Source organism: Leptidea sinapis, chromosome 8 (genome assembly GCF_905404315.1).
Source record: "Leptidea sinapis chromosome 8, ilLepSina1.1, whole genome shotgun sequence".
NCBI lineage: Eukaryota > Metazoa > Arthropoda > Insecta > Lepidoptera > Pieridae > Leptidea > Leptidea sinapis.
Genome location: NC_066272.1, coordinates 581,902 through 600,196, shown reverse-complemented (window position 1 = coordinate 600,196; position 18,295 = coordinate 581,902). Strand labels below are relative to the sequence as shown.

At 33.4% G+C, this 18,295-nt stretch overlaps 1 protein-coding gene across 4 annotated transcripts in view; it reads left to right on the top strand.

Moving 5' to 3' along the window:
- Positions 1-18,295, top strand: part of LOC126965627 (cadherin-99C) — a 222,660-nt gene that overhangs the window by 181,302 nt on the left and 23,063 nt on the right. For all 4 annotated transcript variants that reach the window (XM_050809296.1, XM_050809293.1, XM_050809294.1 and 1 more), the window contains 13 exons: positions 2,206-2,384; positions 3,832-3,954; positions 5,525-5,764; positions 6,919-7,068; positions 8,016-8,234; positions 8,524-8,718; positions 9,001-9,138; positions 10,056-10,205; positions 10,915-11,029; positions 13,264-13,466; positions 14,011-14,151; positions 15,701-15,824; positions 17,055-17,215. In XM_050809296.1, the coding sequence (XP_050665253.1) occupies positions 2,206-2,384; positions 3,832-3,954; positions 5,525-5,764; positions 6,919-7,068; positions 8,016-8,234; positions 8,524-8,718; positions 9,001-9,138; positions 10,056-10,205; positions 10,915-11,029; positions 13,264-13,466; positions 14,011-14,151; positions 15,701-15,824; positions 17,055-17,215 (2,138 nt within the window). The remainder of the gene's footprint in view (positions 1-2,205; positions 2,385-3,831; positions 3,955-5,524; positions 5,765-6,918; positions 7,069-8,015; positions 8,235-8,523; positions 8,719-9,000; positions 9,139-10,055; positions 10,206-10,914; positions 11,030-13,263; positions 13,467-14,010; positions 14,152-15,700; positions 15,825-17,054; positions 17,216-18,295) is intronic.

The following is an 18,295-nucleotide window of genomic DNA, read 5'->3' as shown; positions in this document are numbered from 1 at the left end:
TAAACAAAATATTCATACAAAATGTTCATAAAATGAAAACTACTGGTCCAAACAATGTTAAATTTTTATGGAATCAAATGGCAAACATTCTACATCAAATTTCGAAGTCAGTTAAAAAAAGAGTGCGTGTAACTTCAATGCGGTCAAGGCGTAAGTATTAGTGAAATGGAAGTGAAGTAACGAAATGAATTATTTACTAAATCATCAACAAGTGATGGATATTTTCTCTTTCTCTTGTAAATATTTTCCTGGATCAATTATTCTTTGTTATATATTATTTGCTTATTATAGTTTCAACTTCAATTTGCAAAATGCTCGTTTTTATTTCAACTTTTAACAAATAAGCAAATGTTTTTGCTTCGGCGAAATCTCAATACTTCTCTTTATTATTTCTTCAACACGCTTTTTGCTGAGTTCACGTTGAGCAGTTGTTCTGTGTAAAAAGTATTCCGAGAAATCCAAATCTTATGTCATTGAATAAAAACCAATCAATCATAAAGGTAAAAACAAAGTTGAGTCGGCAACAAACATTTGTTTATTTTTATGTGGTTTTGAATACTAAGAGAGACTTAGAGGTCGTTGGTTCCTACGTTGTTGAAATAATACTTACTTATAAATTTAGTTTTAATTTATAAAGTCTTTATTGTAATAAAGCTAATTATTACTAAAAAGTCTGATATCAAATAATTATTATATTCATTTGTTGGTAGAGGTACGTCAATAAAATATAAAACACCAATGCTAGTGAACACGTTAATAACAGCCTTATTATCATTTTCTTTATTACATACATACCTACACTACCTGGTTATTGAAATAAGAAAATAAATAAGATATAAAAATTATGTTATACTAGCTTTTACCCGCGACTTCGTCCGCGTGCAATAATTACTTTGGGCAGCATTTTTAATTTTTTAATTTACTAACATTTTACATAATACAAATACAAACTGCTGTGGTTAATACATTTATATAAGCTACTAACTACAGAAATTACCCCTAACATCTCCTCTTTCATCCCCACACAGGTCTAAATTTTAAAAACGCTAGAACAAATATTTCTTTATTTCTTATCAGGTGCCTAAATACAAAGTTTCACGGTGATATCTTCGATATTGACGAACTTTCATACTAACTTACCACCACCTATTTCAACCAAGCCAAGCCTTTTATTCGCGATAAAAGACTATGTCCTTTCCCAAGCTCTTGTCTATCTCTGTACTAAATTTCATTAAAACCGGTTCAGTGGTTTAGGCGTTAAAAAGTTAAAAACACACTTACATTCACATTTATAATATTAGTAGGGATTATATGATACTTAAACTTACATGCAATTAGGGAAATCCAAAAACCACACACAAACAGTGATAAATATGATTTTCACTTCTAATGCTCTGAAATTGCTTATTTGTGCACGATATAGGCTACACAAAATCTATTTTTGTACACAAAAGTCTCTACTCATAAATGTATCTATATTAAGGCAAAGAAAATGAGCCATACAGCCAAACACAATAAAAAGTTCAGAGATAGAATTTGTTATTTTATAATATTTACTTAAATTTATTTACCTCATGTGTTTTTTAAGACATAAAAGATATTAAAATTTTAATTAAGATACGGTAGGTTATTTAATTAATTAAGAATATATATATATATATATATTACAAAATTTATTTAATAGTAGGCTGTATAGGTCTGGAGCCCAAGCCTAATATCAATGTCGTTAGATTAAAAAAAAGCGAACAGGTCTTGTTTTTTCGTGTGTTTATTAATTTCTTCAAATTCGCTAAAATTGTTAAAAATGTCAATGTTATAAGACTATTTTATTTCCTCGCAATCGAAATGAAAAGCAGAGTTTATAACTCGTCCACAAAACCATTTTATCCTCGACATTACTATCATGCTAAAAGTCTCGGATAAATATGGTTCGTTTTATGCACTCGTTGTAAAATCTACTATTAATTACAAAATAAACAAATAAAATGACTTTGTATTATAAAATTTGCCACAGATCATAATTTTAAATAAAATACTATTTCTGTTTTTTTTTTATTTTATATTTTAGATTTATCACAAACAGTTTAGGACTATTTTTGGTTATCCGATTAATTTTAGGTTTTTTTTATAAAATTATGGACAATCATATAATATATTTCAATACCGTACCGCTACCGATATTAACAAATGTTATTTGTTTTGCAGAAGTAAACCAAAGCACAGTGCCCGCGATACTACCAATAGTTGGGGAACCTGATGTTGACGTCATATTATCTACGGTGTTCCCGAAGGGTCCGACGTTGTTCGAGCTGGATGGGAAGAGATTGCAACTTCTGGAGCCCTTGGACAGGGACGCTGAAAATCTCTCACATATGGTCTTCCAGGTTTGTTCAACTCCATAATACATAATAATAGTAAATATAAATAATAAAAAAATAGATTGAGTTAAAAAAAAAATATTTTCAGCAGTAGATTTTATGCGACAAAACGTTGATATTTTGATTTTAGACCCATTAGTAGAACATACCTAAGTGCTTCGCGCTCAAGACATGCAATACTAATACTTCTTTGTTATTCTTAATACCAATAACACGTTCTCTTTAGACGAATACAATCGGGAAGTAATTATTGATACAATGTTTAGGATAATAATGTCGAACGACGATATGTTAATATGCATCCACACATTATTATTTCTCAATTGTCTTTTTTTAATTCGTTTATTTAGTTCGCCTTTTAACATCAAGTGTCATTAGCGACCAAGGTGTTTTACAAATATTTATATGTATACAAATTCCAAAAATTCAAAGGCTTTTCATTTATATTTATACATCATTTAATACAATCTTTTATATTATACGGTGTTTTACATAAAGCGGATTATAAATAATAGGATGTTTAAGTTTATTTTACGTTAATCACAGACCGTCTCACTAGATTTAATCAACTAGTGTTCGGATCTAACAATTTTCTCATTTGGTAATTAACATAATTCAAGATGAAGATATCTTACACATCTATAATAATTTGCCTTGTATCTATTACAAAGATCTTAATCGTAAAATATCTTTTAAATTACCTTTCACGTTGTTTGTATCTCAACACGATCTAATTTATATTATCGCCTGAAGCTACACATATTTATTATAATAGAACAATTCCATACTTTTTCTATAATAACTGTGATATCATCTTGTTAATATATTTAAAATTAATTTCTTTTAGTGCTTTTTTATGTTCTTGCTATAGAATCATTATTATTAAATTTATTATATATTTTCTAAACTTTTACTTACTTGAATTGACAAAGTAAATAAAGTATTTCGGGCTTCTTCTTCTGTCGGGATTCTATTATTGTGTTTGACATGTTTCGAGCAATAAACGAATGATTTTGTTTTAATTTTTAAAACGAAACTCTTATTACATCAGCTCAATTTTTTTCACGCTTCTATCGCATGTCGCATTACGATTGGCAAATTGAGGTAGCGGTGAAATTGTATCATTAATTTCAACGACTACTTTCAAGGCAGTATGTCTAAGGCAGATTTAAGCTCTGGTTGCTGAGAGGGAGACTAGGCTAATTTTATGAATATGTTAAGCATGATATATAAATATGTTATATTTCTATGTTGATTGCTAGATATGTCATTTTGTGAATAAAATTTCACTTGCATCGGTTTCATAAAAGCACACGATTGCCTTTTGTACTGTTGATAGGCTATATTGATATGAACTGTTAATTAATTCAGGTTATGGTATGGATTTAAAATCCGTACAATTTATAAATGAAATGGTTGATTAAATAAACTGCAATATTTTGATTTTCTACAGTTGGTGTGTCAAGTTAAGTCTACTAAGAAAAGAAGGACCATTCCTGTGATTGTGAGAGTTTCTGATATCAACGACAACGCGCCCGTCTTCCAGGGAACTCCATATGTTACCACTGTACCAGAAGTAAGTTAAACTTATAAAGTATAAAGTATTATTTCGATTGAATTACGATTGAATGTGATTCGTATAATATTATGAATATTTATTGTGTTTTATCATTTATGAGTTATGAGTCAAAAATAATATTTTAAATTATATTCGCAGTGGGAGCTCAATAATCTATTATTAATTACTTACATGCAAAATAGCACTCACTGACTCATCACGAAATCTCCAAGACTATATACCTGATAGACTTAAGAAATTAAGCATTGTTAGTACTCATTTCGTGATGTAACCGGTCGCGGTGACTAACAACTGATTTCTGGGAAATCGTATACAAAATGTAATTATACTTAAAAAAACCCGTCATAGCGAAGCGTGGCTGGATTAAGCTTGTTCTTTAAATAAACAAATTTTTGATACCCTCGAATACGTTATTGTAATTTTTGTAGGGATTTCTTTAAAAATAAAAGAAAAACCATGTTATATGCTTATATACGTCTTTAAAGTTAGTTTTGTAATTTTGAGATTATTCTTATTCTCTGTCCGATATTAGTTTTGAAAAATGATTGTTGAAGTGATAAATTCTTATGGGAGAGTTAACCGCTTGTAACGTTACGCGTTACGGCGCCAGTCTGTGAGGCTTTCCTTTCTATCACGCACACGACAACGGTAGTCAGGCTCCTCCTCTCTCACTCTAACCAATTGTTTACTTTTAGGGATAAATAAATAGAAAGTTAACTAAAGATAACTTCAAGAACCAAGATAGACCTAAATGTCACTTACATGAGAAATTAACATTTTAACAATTAAGGTGGGTACTTACAAACAATGATTTTGATAGATATACAATGCAATACAAGAACCCACTTATGTTATTGAAACGTTTCATAATTATTAGGTATAATATTATGCCTTTGAAGACTTGCCTTAAAAGAAGTTAATCTTTTGGTATTTCTTATTTCTGAGAATAGGTTGTTATATATCTGAACTCCCTTAAAGGTTATCATCTTCTTTCCATAATTACTTCTATGACTAGCTCTTCGTGTAACAATTCTGGTTAAATCCTTTTTTTTAAAGAAGGGTGTGTTATTGTGAATTATTTAATTTAAAACCTTGTAAATGAGTAAGCATATAGTGTGTGTGTATAATTGATTGTTGATTTTTGTCTCTGTGTAGATTTTTTCAGTTGAAGTTAACTTAAGTAGGCATAATGAACTTTAAGCTATTTAATTACTAGTTAATTTTATGTTGTCTGCAGTTTAACTTTGTTCTTAATTTATCAACGTTTGAAATCCGTGTCATATCACTATCTAAATCACGTCTAGATATTTCTCTTTTATTTCTTCGTATTGTTAATTATTGTTTTTTAAAAGTGTGAAAGGAGGAATAGTTTTGTTTTTTGTTTAAAGATAATGTACGAGGTTTTAGATATGTTAATAGTTACTTTTATAGGATTAAATAGTAATAGTAATAATGCACATACATAAAATTCTTCACATTCAAGAATTCTAACTAAGAATAAAATATATTTTATTATCAATAAAATATTTTATAAATAAATAAAGTTTCCTTATATTTTTTTCTCCAGCTGGTGTCACTGGGATCAACAATATTCGACAAGATCAGAGCTGTTGACATTGATGCCGGGGTGAATGGTCTATCAGAGTATTTTATAATACCAGGAGATAATAAAACTTTGGAAGCAGAGAACGCTGTGGATGGGTACGGGTACTTCGCGATACCCATTCCACATCAGGGTCAGGTCACCGTTAACAGAAGCTTGGATTACGAACGAACTCAGAAGTATCTAGTCACTATTGTCGCTTCTGTAAGTGTTACTTTTATATTATTAAATTGGTTACAAAATGTTACAAACTCTATTTTGGTTAATGAGTGTAAGCTTTTACACATATATTCATTATTTTTGGGTTTCTGTACCCAAATTATAACAAACGAACCCTATTCCTTTTTTTAATGGAAAACAAACGAGCGTACTTGGTGTTGAGTGATCACCGCCGCCCACATCCAACACCAGAGGAATCACAGAAGCGTTGCTAGCCTTACTTACTGTAGCTCAGCCGTCGAATAGTTGACACCATTGACCTGACAGCCCGATTATGTCTGACCAATTGTCAATGTGTACATATTAGCTAGTAGTTCAATATTCAACAGAGTAAGGAGCTAACGTCCACCATGGCTGACTGTTTACGACTTGTGAATCATAATCCGTAACAGTAACAATAGATTCGCTTTCCTTTCTGTATTTTAGCTAGATATGTTCTTCACTCTTTGTTTGTCTACCCGCCAGTATATTGGCACGTCAAGGTGTAGACACCTGAAGTATTGACAATGCGTTTATTTTTATTCCTTGTTATTGCGTTACGCAATAGTAAAATTATTTATTAGTAATTATTACCACGACTCCACTGTAAAACCGTCCGTCTTTATGCCTTTCAAGCGGGCCTCACGGACTGCAGTAGTAAAAGACAACTATTATTTCACCAGAAACTATATTACTATACTATAGAGTCTAACTATTGCCGCTATAAAAACCAATATGGTGTTTTCTTATATGTCCGCTAAATTAAATAGTAAAAATTATATTAAAAAAAATATGAAAAAGAAAAGTATACAACTAAATAAACAAATTATTTATTGCCATTCAGAGCATTACAGAAATGAAATTCATAACTAAGCGATGAAGCAAAAGGCGGAAGGAGAAGGCTCAGCTCCTCCTGACATGGGATCATAGATTCATGTTTCTATGCCATGCGCTGTGTGTCTGATATTCCATCGCTAAGGTGTTGATTGGTAGTATTATGGCTCCCCGATAACCTACTTAAGCTATCGTTTTATTAAATGTATTATTAAAAAAAACTGTAACCTTTGGAAGTGTCTCAGTGTGTGTATTCTTGTTCTGTGTGAATGTTGTACGATGGTACGGAACTCCTTTGTTTGTCACTATATATTGTTGATATTCAGGATCGTGCTCGAGACACCAAGCGTCGCATGTCGGCCACCACTACAATGACAGTCAACGTACAAGACGACGACGACCAAGACCCTTCCTTCATTTACAAGGGATGTAGTTTGAACGAAGGCGCCTGTATCAACCCGGAGTATTCCAGTTATGTAAGTTTGAATGCATATTGCATAAACCCATCCATTTGCATCAAATATCATGTCCGACAAAGAAATTACGCTGAACTAGGCTATCAAATTAGCCAATAAACATATTATCCAATTTAAAAAGAATAGAGATGTACATAATACTCGAAACAAACATAAACTCGCAATTTCATCTACTAGGTTTCGTAAAATTTCTAAATCTTTTAAAGTGGATTGTTTTATATTTTATAATAGACTCCCAAATTATATTAAAATATTACCAATAAAAAAATTTCAAAGTATCTTAAATTACAATCTAAGGCGTATTATAATGTGAAAGATTATCTGAATGATAATGATAGAAGAGACTTATGTTTCTAAATTTAGTTTATTGAATATGGTTATACTCATTTGAATACAAATTTCAAATGACTTTTGTACAACTTCCTGACTTGCACTTAATAACTTGTGAAGTTTTACAATAAATGAAGGTTTTTTTGAATTTGAATTATTTGGTTAAAAATACAAGAGTAACTAACTGACAGTGGAGAATTTCACAAAGTCCGTTTAACAAGTCACTAACATAGTAGCTAATTAGTTGAAAATTTATAAAAATACTAGCTGACCCAGCAAACGTTGTATTGCCGATATTAAAATCGCGATACAAAAGTAACTGTTGATCGTAGATAAAATTTGAAGTTGTATGTATTTTTTTATGCTGACTCATAATCAAACAAATTTTAAAAAAATGTAAAAAAAATTAAAAAAAAAATTCGTGTGGACCGACCAGGGGCATGAAAAATAGATGTTGTCCGATTCTCAGACCTACCCAATATGCACTCAAAATTTCATGAGAATCAGTCAAGCGGTTTCGGAGGAGTTCAATGTTTAATACCATGACACGAGAATTTTATATATTAGATATTATTAAAATTGAATCTTTGTGAAATTTAAACAATAACACATTCCAGGTAAACAGTGGAGTGTTAGCTGGCATTCTCAGTATAGAGCCGGAAAAGATCCAAGCCGTAGACATGGACACCCTGAACGATAGAATTAAGTACAGCATCGAGAGTGGAGAGCCGGAGAGCTGGGGGACCTACTTCAGTATTGACGAGACCTCGGGCGCAGTCAGGCAGCTTGTTGTTGTGGACACCAGCGTCGCTAAGAAGTTCCAGTTAGTTATAAAGGTGAAACTAAACACCTATATGAATAGCCTTCCAATCTTATTTAGCAAAATAATCAATAGTTTTATCAACATATAACGAAACATCTGTTATACATATGTAATGTTAGTCATCCTGATCATTCAGACAAGTGTCACGGTGCTTCTTCGACCCTTTTGACGTTTTCCCGAACTCGAGTATGAAACATTTTGTTGTTTCAAAGGATCATGACACCGATACCAACACACGCTTCACAGTTACGATACTAGGGCATTGGCGTACAATAATAATTTATAAAAAAAATTGTTCTCAGGCTGAAGAAATATCAGAAGCAAAACGCTTTACAACTGCTAAGTTAACGATAACAGTACGTCCGATAGACGCCAGTCCGCCTGTAGTATCAACCACGTCCGATGACGGCCACGTTGAGGAGAACTCGCCAAGAGGAACCAAAGTATTGGACGGCGATGGCCAGCCGATACGGCTCAGTGTTTCTGACCCTGATCTGGTAAGAGAAGAGGCGAAAATTGATAATAGTTGAATTTATATAAGACTTAATACGCGAATTTTATTTTGTAGTCATTATTTTTCCATCGTCTTCTTTGCTATAAGAAATAATTATATCATAAATGACTCATAAGCGAATTACGGTGAAGCATCAGCTCATCTATTTTATCCGTGTATTTTAATTATTTTATTAGTTTATAAATTGTATTATTTATGTTTAAACCTAATTTTATCTGTTAATTTATTTCTTCAGTCCAATCTGATTTTTCCCATATTTTTCCAGGGACCAGGAGATCCAAAGCCAAAATATACATTTGAACTTACAACAAACTTGTTCGATATTGATAAAGACGGCTTTCTTATTGTTAACGATGAACATTTGGACCGGGATCCTCCAAACCAAAGTACATATAGAGTACAGGTACGAAAAATAAATATTTTTAACATATCAGATTTCTCTTGATACGAGTAGACAACTAAATATTTAGGAGTAATGTTTCATAAAACTCTCTTGATATATATGTCGCAGGTATATTGTCAAAGCATTGAAATTATAATATCACTAGTGATATTATAACGGTAGTTTTCAATCGACTTCATTTCTTATAATATAACGGCCTGGTTTTAGTGACATTGTAATGTCACGGGTACTCTATAGTGATATTGTAATATTTTGACAATTTTACTGGGAGTTAGTTCATGAGGCCGTCTCTGATTGATGTGTTTCTATTATTTATTGTATAGTTATCATTTTGTAGGTACGCAATACTTTAATCAACTAATTCTTGTTTTATTTTTTACTTATTGTAAGTGCCAGATCCGAATAATTTCATATGGAAAATTGTATACACACTCCAATGTTTATTATTATCAGAACGCGCGACGTCTCACACGTGCTTACTTTATTTGTAATATACCTAGATTTAATTATAATATAACTATAATGTACCCGTGACATTACAATGTCACAAAAACCAGGCCGTTAAATTGCAAGAAATGAAGTCGATTGACAATATACCGGTTAATTATAATATCACTAGTGAAATAGTAATATTACGGCTTTGATAATATACCTTCGACATTGACACATATCTGATAAAGTCTTAAATTTAAATAAAAATCAATGTTTGCTATTAATTAAATCTTAGCAATCGTTCATTCGTGCTTCGAATCTAAAAAAAGTAGACTTTCTTTCAGAATAAAAAGTTAGTTACATTGTCAGGTTTGTTATTTTTACTGAAATAATTGTATACATTTTAATTTTTATATTGTTATATGTTCCTTGTCACCGGTTGTGGTCGGACTGCTTATAATAGTCTTCTTTTTGTTTTTCTGCAGATAGTTGCCCGCGAGGCGAACGGCGGTGCAGCATCAGCGCCGCACCTGGTCATAGTGCGCTTGTTGGACCAGAACGATAACGCACCCGTCATATCCAAGACTCAACTGATTACTGTACCTGCCAGCTTGGAACCGGCAGCTGTTTATAAGGTACAATTCTTACATTTTAAACTTGTCTTGGAAGATTTCCGTAACTTTTTTTATACTTCTACACTTTCGATAAGTGATCACCACTGCTTGCTATTTTGCAAAAGCCAGATGTCAAATTAAGTCTTTTCTTAAAAAAATAAGTTGGCACTATTGTTTTAAGAATTCTTTCTAGCAATTTGTATAAATCCAGTAAATATCTCTTTTCCGTTCTTCCGTAACTACATAATCCGCAGTTTATGACGGAATGAACCAAATCCAGCGGCGTCCTATGAGGGCAAAAGTGTCAAGTGAAACACATGACTGTAGAATCCAGACTTATGTGATACAAAGTGTATAATCAAAATATGGTAAGGGTGCCTTCAAAATAGCACGTGGTAAATCTATCTCAACGACCGGTGACGCTCCTGTCATTCCTCCGGTATTGCAAAGCCACTCTGGCTTTGAACACTAACCATTAAGTGACCTGGTTCGCTTCTTTTCCCGTCATTCCATAATCTTATACATGTATTATGTAAAGTCCTTGAATGGCGACCACGTACCGGAACACAAAGTGTTGGTAGGCTATTCACAAGATAAACCGATGAATTGGCCAAGATCACCGAAACAGATTGGATGACAGCACAGGACCGATCGTCGTGGAGATCTTTGGGGGAGACCTTTGTACAGCAGTGGTAAACATGTATTATATGAATATGTTTTTATGTTTCAGGTGGTGGCAACTGATATTGACGAGGGTGAGAACGCTCGAGTGACGTACTCCTTGTATCACGTGTCTAACAATGGCGGGAACAAGTTCACTATTGACTCTAGCACGGGACTCATATGTGAGTTGCACTTTGCACTGCACTTTCACTCATTATTTAATTAATTTAATTTGAAAACCTAACTGATATCATTTAAAAAGATTTATTATTATGTTTTTATTACTAAATATATCATTCTGAGTTAGTTGAAAATACTTATTATTGATTTAATGAACGACATTCTTCTCAGGTCTGAGGCAGTCTCTTTTGAATGGGTGGTAGTTTTTGACGTTCAATAAGTGATTTTAAATCCTTTTTTAAATAAAAATATTTGAATTTGAATTTGACATGTACCTACTTAAGGGGAAGGCGAAAATATACTAATATACTTCTCCGTTATTTTATCTCTGGTACTGACGCCGATGACGTCACATCGTCGCTTCGGTACGGTGTGACAAAACAAACATCACTAGGATATTATTAATAATTAAATAATGATTTATTTTTTCAGTTTAATAGATTGATTTAAACGTGTTTTGATGCCGATTATTATTATTATTATTATGAAAAATAAATAAAAGGATCTATCTGGGTTAAGTAAAAGTATTTATCTACACCCATGCTTTAAATCCTCTATTAAAGATTCTGAAACAGTTAGCTTATTGCCAACATTAAAACACCCAATGTTCTAATAACCATTACATCATCCAAAAGAGTGTTGTAATGTTGAACTGATTTTCATAAAACACTCCTATTTTTTTTTCATTCCTTCATGCTCAAAGAGTTTTAACAGACAGCCACATTCTTATTGCTCGATGCGTGACATCTGTATGAATTTCAAAAAAAGAACATTTTGGTTTACGCGCGCTCCACACTCCTAGAACGTCGCGCGCCGTAAAAAAAAGTATGTTATTCGAATCCCCGCCATTTTTCTTCGATATTGTTATTGTTTTGTTTACAAAAAATGAGCGATTAATTTCCAAAAGAACATAATATTCAAGTGAATTTTAATTATTGCACTATACAAAATGCAAATTACTAGTAAAATAAATAATTCTTTCATTAACTTAGTTTATTTGTATATCCATCAGCAATGGATGATTTAAGGTTACTACTAGGACAGGCTGTTTTAATGATAGCAGTAAGCTGTTTCAGAATATTTTAGAGGATTCATATTTTGGGTGTAGATAAAGTCTTGTATGCAACTGTTGATAATTAGGTATTAAAACACTCATGTGATACTATTATCACACCCGGCTTCGCCTCGTGAGATAAATCCACATTCGTGTTTTAATACCCCTTATTACAGAACAGTTGCATAAATAACTATTATTTTCTGGTAGCACTATTATAGCGACACAGAACAATAAAAACTGAAGAGCTGTTAACAATAAAAGTCAAAACATAACAGTGAAAACTTCAAAAACAAAGTAGTGATAGCACGATGTTTAGAGAAAAAAATTATCAAAAAATTGTGTAAGGGTTGTCACTATTTTCACCTTTTGTGACATAATAGTTTTATTATCTAAAATTAACTGCATCTTATAAAGTTTCGATGAAAATACAAAAGTAATGTTATAAGATGAGTCAAGACAGTAAAAATTAAGTTTTTGTAAGCAGTTCTGAATGTTTTTTTAATTTATTTTTGTTGTAGTAGTGATTTAACGCTCATATTAGTCGTTGTTGTCGCGTTGTACACACAGAAGGCAGGTAACCCAACGAAGGAGATCGATTAAGTAAAATATTATGTTTTTATTATGAATTTGAAGCAAGTTGCACACTATACCACACTCCTTTGAATCACAATATTATTTGCAAAACTATTTTTATTTTTTAATTCACTTATCACATATTCAGTATATTTCACATTATTCTAAAATTATACCACGAATTGTTACTTCCTCGATACTTGTATAAAATGCATGTTGTGCATGCAAGCCACGGTATTAAATATTGGTTTATCATAAAAGTATTTTCCGTCACTTGACTTACATATGGCGGCTGGAATTCCGAACCTGACGATACATGTAATCCTTAGACCATATATACGTCTAGATAGACTTCGACAGCTGTGAAAACGTCATAAATAATTGAGGTTGACAGTTAACCTCTATTTTGAGCAATGCATTAACACTAACACAAAGTGACATACAAATCGCGAGTGTAAGACGTAGCTTGTCACACACACTGAAGTAATAAACCTAGCCTGTTTTCATCGGTTATCTAGTAGCAACAGGCTCTATCTAGTCGTATATAAGTTATCTAAGATGTAATGTATTGAATGTGACGTGGTGACTAGTTCCAACATCTTCCAGCCAGTACCGGGCGCCTGCAAGCGGGGGAACAGTACAGTGTCACAGTCCGGGCCACAGATTCCAAAGGTCTGAGCTCCCAGGGGATCATAGAGCTGCTGGTGGCGCCCGGACCAAACACACGGCCCCCGCAGTTCTCGTCCAGAGACTACTACGCCCCCGTGTCTGAAGGAGCAGCCATCAACTCAACGGTTACTACTGTCACTGTAAGTTGTACCGATATTCAATATTTTAACAACCATCGTCGGTATTATGAAACATGGACCAAGGTATCTATAGTAGGTATGTTCCCTACGAGAGAAGAGAAGTAAACATATTGTTTGTTACTCTCAGTAGTGGAAACTGCTTAGCGTTTATTAACTAAAGTTAAAGATTGTATTTGTTTGTTCGAAAAGTTTGGAGAAACTAATTGTGGTTGGAAATACCGAAAGAAAAAGATCGCACGTTCTTTCTTCAACAAGATGAACCGACTTAATTTAAGATTCGTTATCCAAAGTCTTCACGGTTGTAAGAGACAAGAAAGACTTTTTTTTATTTATCTATTATATATTTATTTGGAAACAAACTATGGAAAGTAAGGCCGAGAGATCCGTTGCCAACCTTTAAAGTGAGAGATGCTCTTAGTTACAGATCATTAAATACAGTTCTGAAATACACATATTGTTTCTTCAAAAAAGAACGATCTTTTTGAGTTGGTGGCTTTACATTTGTGACCCGGAAACTAAACTAAACTTTGATTTGTTTCCCCAGGCCAAGGACCCAGAGAGCGAGCCTGTAGCCTACTCCATAGTGTCTGGTAACGACCTGCTTCAGTTCGCCATCGGCTCTGGCACAGGCATCATCACCGTCATACGAAGACTGGATCGAGAAGTACTTACACGCTACCAATTGGTGAGATGGACAACTATCGTGGAATATTAAATATAGAAATTAAGATGACATGCTCGGCTATGTAGCAACAATCGGTTGACCGCAGCATTTAGCCGGTGTATTGGTTATTGACACGGTTGGCCTTTTAGATCTGCACGGCTTCATACATCGTCACAGACAGAGCCAACCACACCGGCTATAGAGAGCGTGATCACTCAGACAAAAAAATAACCGGAGTCATTTGTACAAAATTAATTGCATTGGAAACTGTCTACTCCAAATGTCACGAGGGGCTGCTGAAAACCAGTGTTGTGTTGGATGATGGTTCTGTACTGACCAACAATATACTGAGTCAGTCCTTTTAACAGGGAACCACGCGCCGCACGTGTTTTAAGTTTTAATATTTTAATAGCTTTTGTTAGTTATCTCATTTAATTACTTTAAGATTATTAATAATATTGGCAATTAAAGATGTGTGTTTTGATTATTGCTAATAAAATGTTTTCTATTCTATTCTAATTATGTTTTATTAGAATAAGTAACAAGACATTTAAGACGTTTATCTGATTGTAATCGTTACAATAAAGTGGGATTATTAAAGAACCCAAAATGCTAAGAGACATCACAAAAATTGTGTTCGTCACATTGTGAAATAGGATGTTAGATATTATTACATATTAGTAAAAAAAAAAACACTAACATTTGTACACAAGTACCTCTCTGTAGGTAGGCGCGTCTGTGGTACCAACTACCAACTAGCCGCCAATCTGTGCAAAGAGCCTCCACTGGTAGAAATATAGGGTAAATGAGCTGTATATTTCGAAATTGTTTTATTTCATATTGGATGAAGTTCTCACTTTTGTAATGTAAGTTTTGAGGCTTAAGGAAGGGAACGCGCCATTTTTTCGGTTTGTTGATTGTAATTTTATCGGTATTGAACTGAGAAAGGTTCCACTGTAATTTTAATGTATTTCATGAAATATAATCTACTCTAAGTACCCGAGTATATCAAAGTTATAGTTTTTAGAATATAATATAACAAATCAAAAAGCTAGAAGAACTACAAAGCTATATTAGCGCCATTTTAGAGATCCTTGACATGCCTACCCTAACGTCAGACAAGTGCAGCAATATGTCGCTGAATCTATTTTTTTCCATTAACTGTTGGTTAGACATGTAAGTAGCGATGTCTTACTGAGGAACCACAGTATTTTAATTAACCCGTAAAGCATTTGTCATCAATAATCTGAAAAGATTTTAATTTAAAATATGTAAGATACATTCGTCATAATGTATTTATATATATGCTATTCTTAGATCATTTATAGTAGATAGACTGCGACAGCTGTGAATGGGTCGAAAAAATTGAGGTTTACAGCTAACCTCTATTTTGAGCAATACATATATGACATACAAATCGCAAGTATACGACGTAGCTTGTCAAGCACACTAAAGTAATAAACCTGGTCTGTTTTCATCAGTTGTCTAGCAGCAAGGGGCTAGCTATCTAGACGTATAAGTAATGTAGGCTGATATTATTAATGACGGTAACGACATCAATTCACTTCAGATGGTGCGAGCCGAGGACCCCGGTAGACTCTCATCAACAGCTACAGTCAACATCAAAGTGACGGACATTAACGATAACAATCCAATATTTGACAACGATTCCTATTTGTTCCACGTTAAAGAAGGTATGTCTTAGTTTAAATCTAATTTTTCCTTTATACCTTGGTAACACTGAAAATGTTTATAAAATGAAAAACGGCGTAATATAGAAAGTTGCCAATAATTTTATTGTTTTTCGAAGTAATCTCCGTTCCTCTCTTCACAGTGTCGTCTTTTTTCCTTGACTTCTTCCTTTCTTTACCGTAGGCCGATACTCGAAAGGAAACACCCACTGAGCTGATTGTCTTTTAGTTTCGGTTTCGTAGTAATATATCCAGCTTTCATCATCTGTGACGATGTTAAATACAGCATTTGAGTCACCGCCGTTGAACTTATCTAACATTTGGCGACACCAGTCCAAGCGAAGGTGTTTCTGGTCGTCGGTTAAAGTATGGGGAATACATCTGGTACAAAGCTTCCTGACGCCTAAATGTTCGTGTAATATTTTTTGAACTTGACTCATACCAATGCCTAGGCTTGTTCGTATCTACTGATAGGTCACTCTCTTATCTTCCTCAATTATGTGTCGCACAGCACTGATGTTATCTTCAGTAGTCGCTGTTAAAGGCGTCCCACACGCGGATCATCATTGAGATTGCTACGTCCACGCTTAAACTCGTTAAACTAATTGTAAATAGTGGCACGAGATGGTGCTTCATTAAGAAATTCTAATCGCAGCCTATCATTTGTGTTACCCACATATACCATTCGATCTTTGAGAATATTAAAACAAAAGTCACGAAAGTCTTATTTGTTTTCTTAAAATTATTTGCTTTAGTTATTTTACGGAATAGGAGGATACGGGTCACCGTACGCTCGTTTGTCCTCTGGGGGGCATACCAACACTGCGTCTTCCGGTATGGTCGCCATTCGAGACCTTTACTGCCCCAACGGCCATCTGTCTATCGAACTATATGCCCTGCCCACTTCAGTTTCGCAATCATTTCGAACTATGTCTGTAACTTTGGTTCTCCTACGGATCTCTTCATTTCTGATTCGATCTCGCAGGGAAACTCCGAGTATAGCCCTCTCCATTGCCCTCTGAGTTACCATGAGCTTTCTCATAAGGCCCACAGTTAGCGACCACGTATCTACATATTTGTATATATTCTTTGAACTTATTTGTTTCAAATATTTAATTCGAATTTAAAACATATAACGAACACTCTCTTTCTCTCATCTAACGCGTTCATAATCACGAATCCATTAATGTTGCATAGTATCATAACTCAAATAAGTAATTTGTTTAATTTTAGGCCTCACTGGTGAATTAGTCGGCTACGTGCACGCTACAGACATCGACGAAGGAATAAACGCCATAGTTAGTTACAGTATACCTTCCAATGTGCCCTTCATGATCGACAACGCTACCGGTATGATCACCACCAGCACAGAACTTGATTATGAAGATACCAAGGTACGTCAGGAGATATTTAACGTTAATTCAAATATCGTTTGCTACTGTTTTTATTTTTATCCTCACAAATAATATAAACGCGTTTGTAAAGGAGGATGGCGAGAATGGACTCACATAATTTAAAAATTAAGGTAACATCGTACAAGCTTAAGTTTATATTAATTATAAACTTATTATACGATGTTTATACAAAAAATATTGAGGTGCTTAGATATGGGAGTCAAACTAAATAAATTATTATAATTTACTAGCTGACCCAGCAAACGTTGTATTGCCGATATTAAAATCGCAATACAAAATAACTGTTGATCGTAGATGGGTGAAAATTTGAAGTTGTATGTATTTTTAATGCTGACTCATAATCAAACAAATTTAAAAAAAAATGTAAAAAAAAAAAAATGCCGTGGTCTACCCTTAACATTTAGGGGGATGAAAAATAGATGTTGTCCGATTCTCAGACCTACCCAATATGCACTCAAAATTTCATGAGAATCGGTCGAGCCGTTTCGAAGGAGTTTAACTACAAACACCGCGACATGAGAATTTTATATATTACATTAAAAATTAAGTCATCTTGTACAAACGGAACGTTTTGCGCAATTGGCAATCTACATTTTTTTACATAATAGTCATTTTTTATATGGATGTTCCGACACCACCAAACTATCTATACCTACCCTAATCAAAAAAAGATTAAAAGAGAGAAAGCTAAGTCGAGTTAGTAAGTCTTTTGTGGGGCGATGTATATGCTTTTACAAAAAGATCCCAGAAAATGTTCTAAACAAAAGTATTACGTTATTCAAAAGAATTGTTAAGAAACGTTTGTGTGGTAAAGGTTACTATAACATAAATGACTTTCTTAATGATACCACAGATTGGGAATGGAGCGACCGCCCTCAGGCTATTAAATAATAAGTTTAATTGTACAATATTACTTTGTAAACATATTTATTCGATGAAAAAAAAATCCCGCTGAGTTTGTTGCGCCCATTCTTCTCAGGTCTGAGGCATTCATTTTGGAATGGGTGCTAGTTTTTGACTTTCAATAAGTGATGTCACATCCTATTTTGAATAAAAATA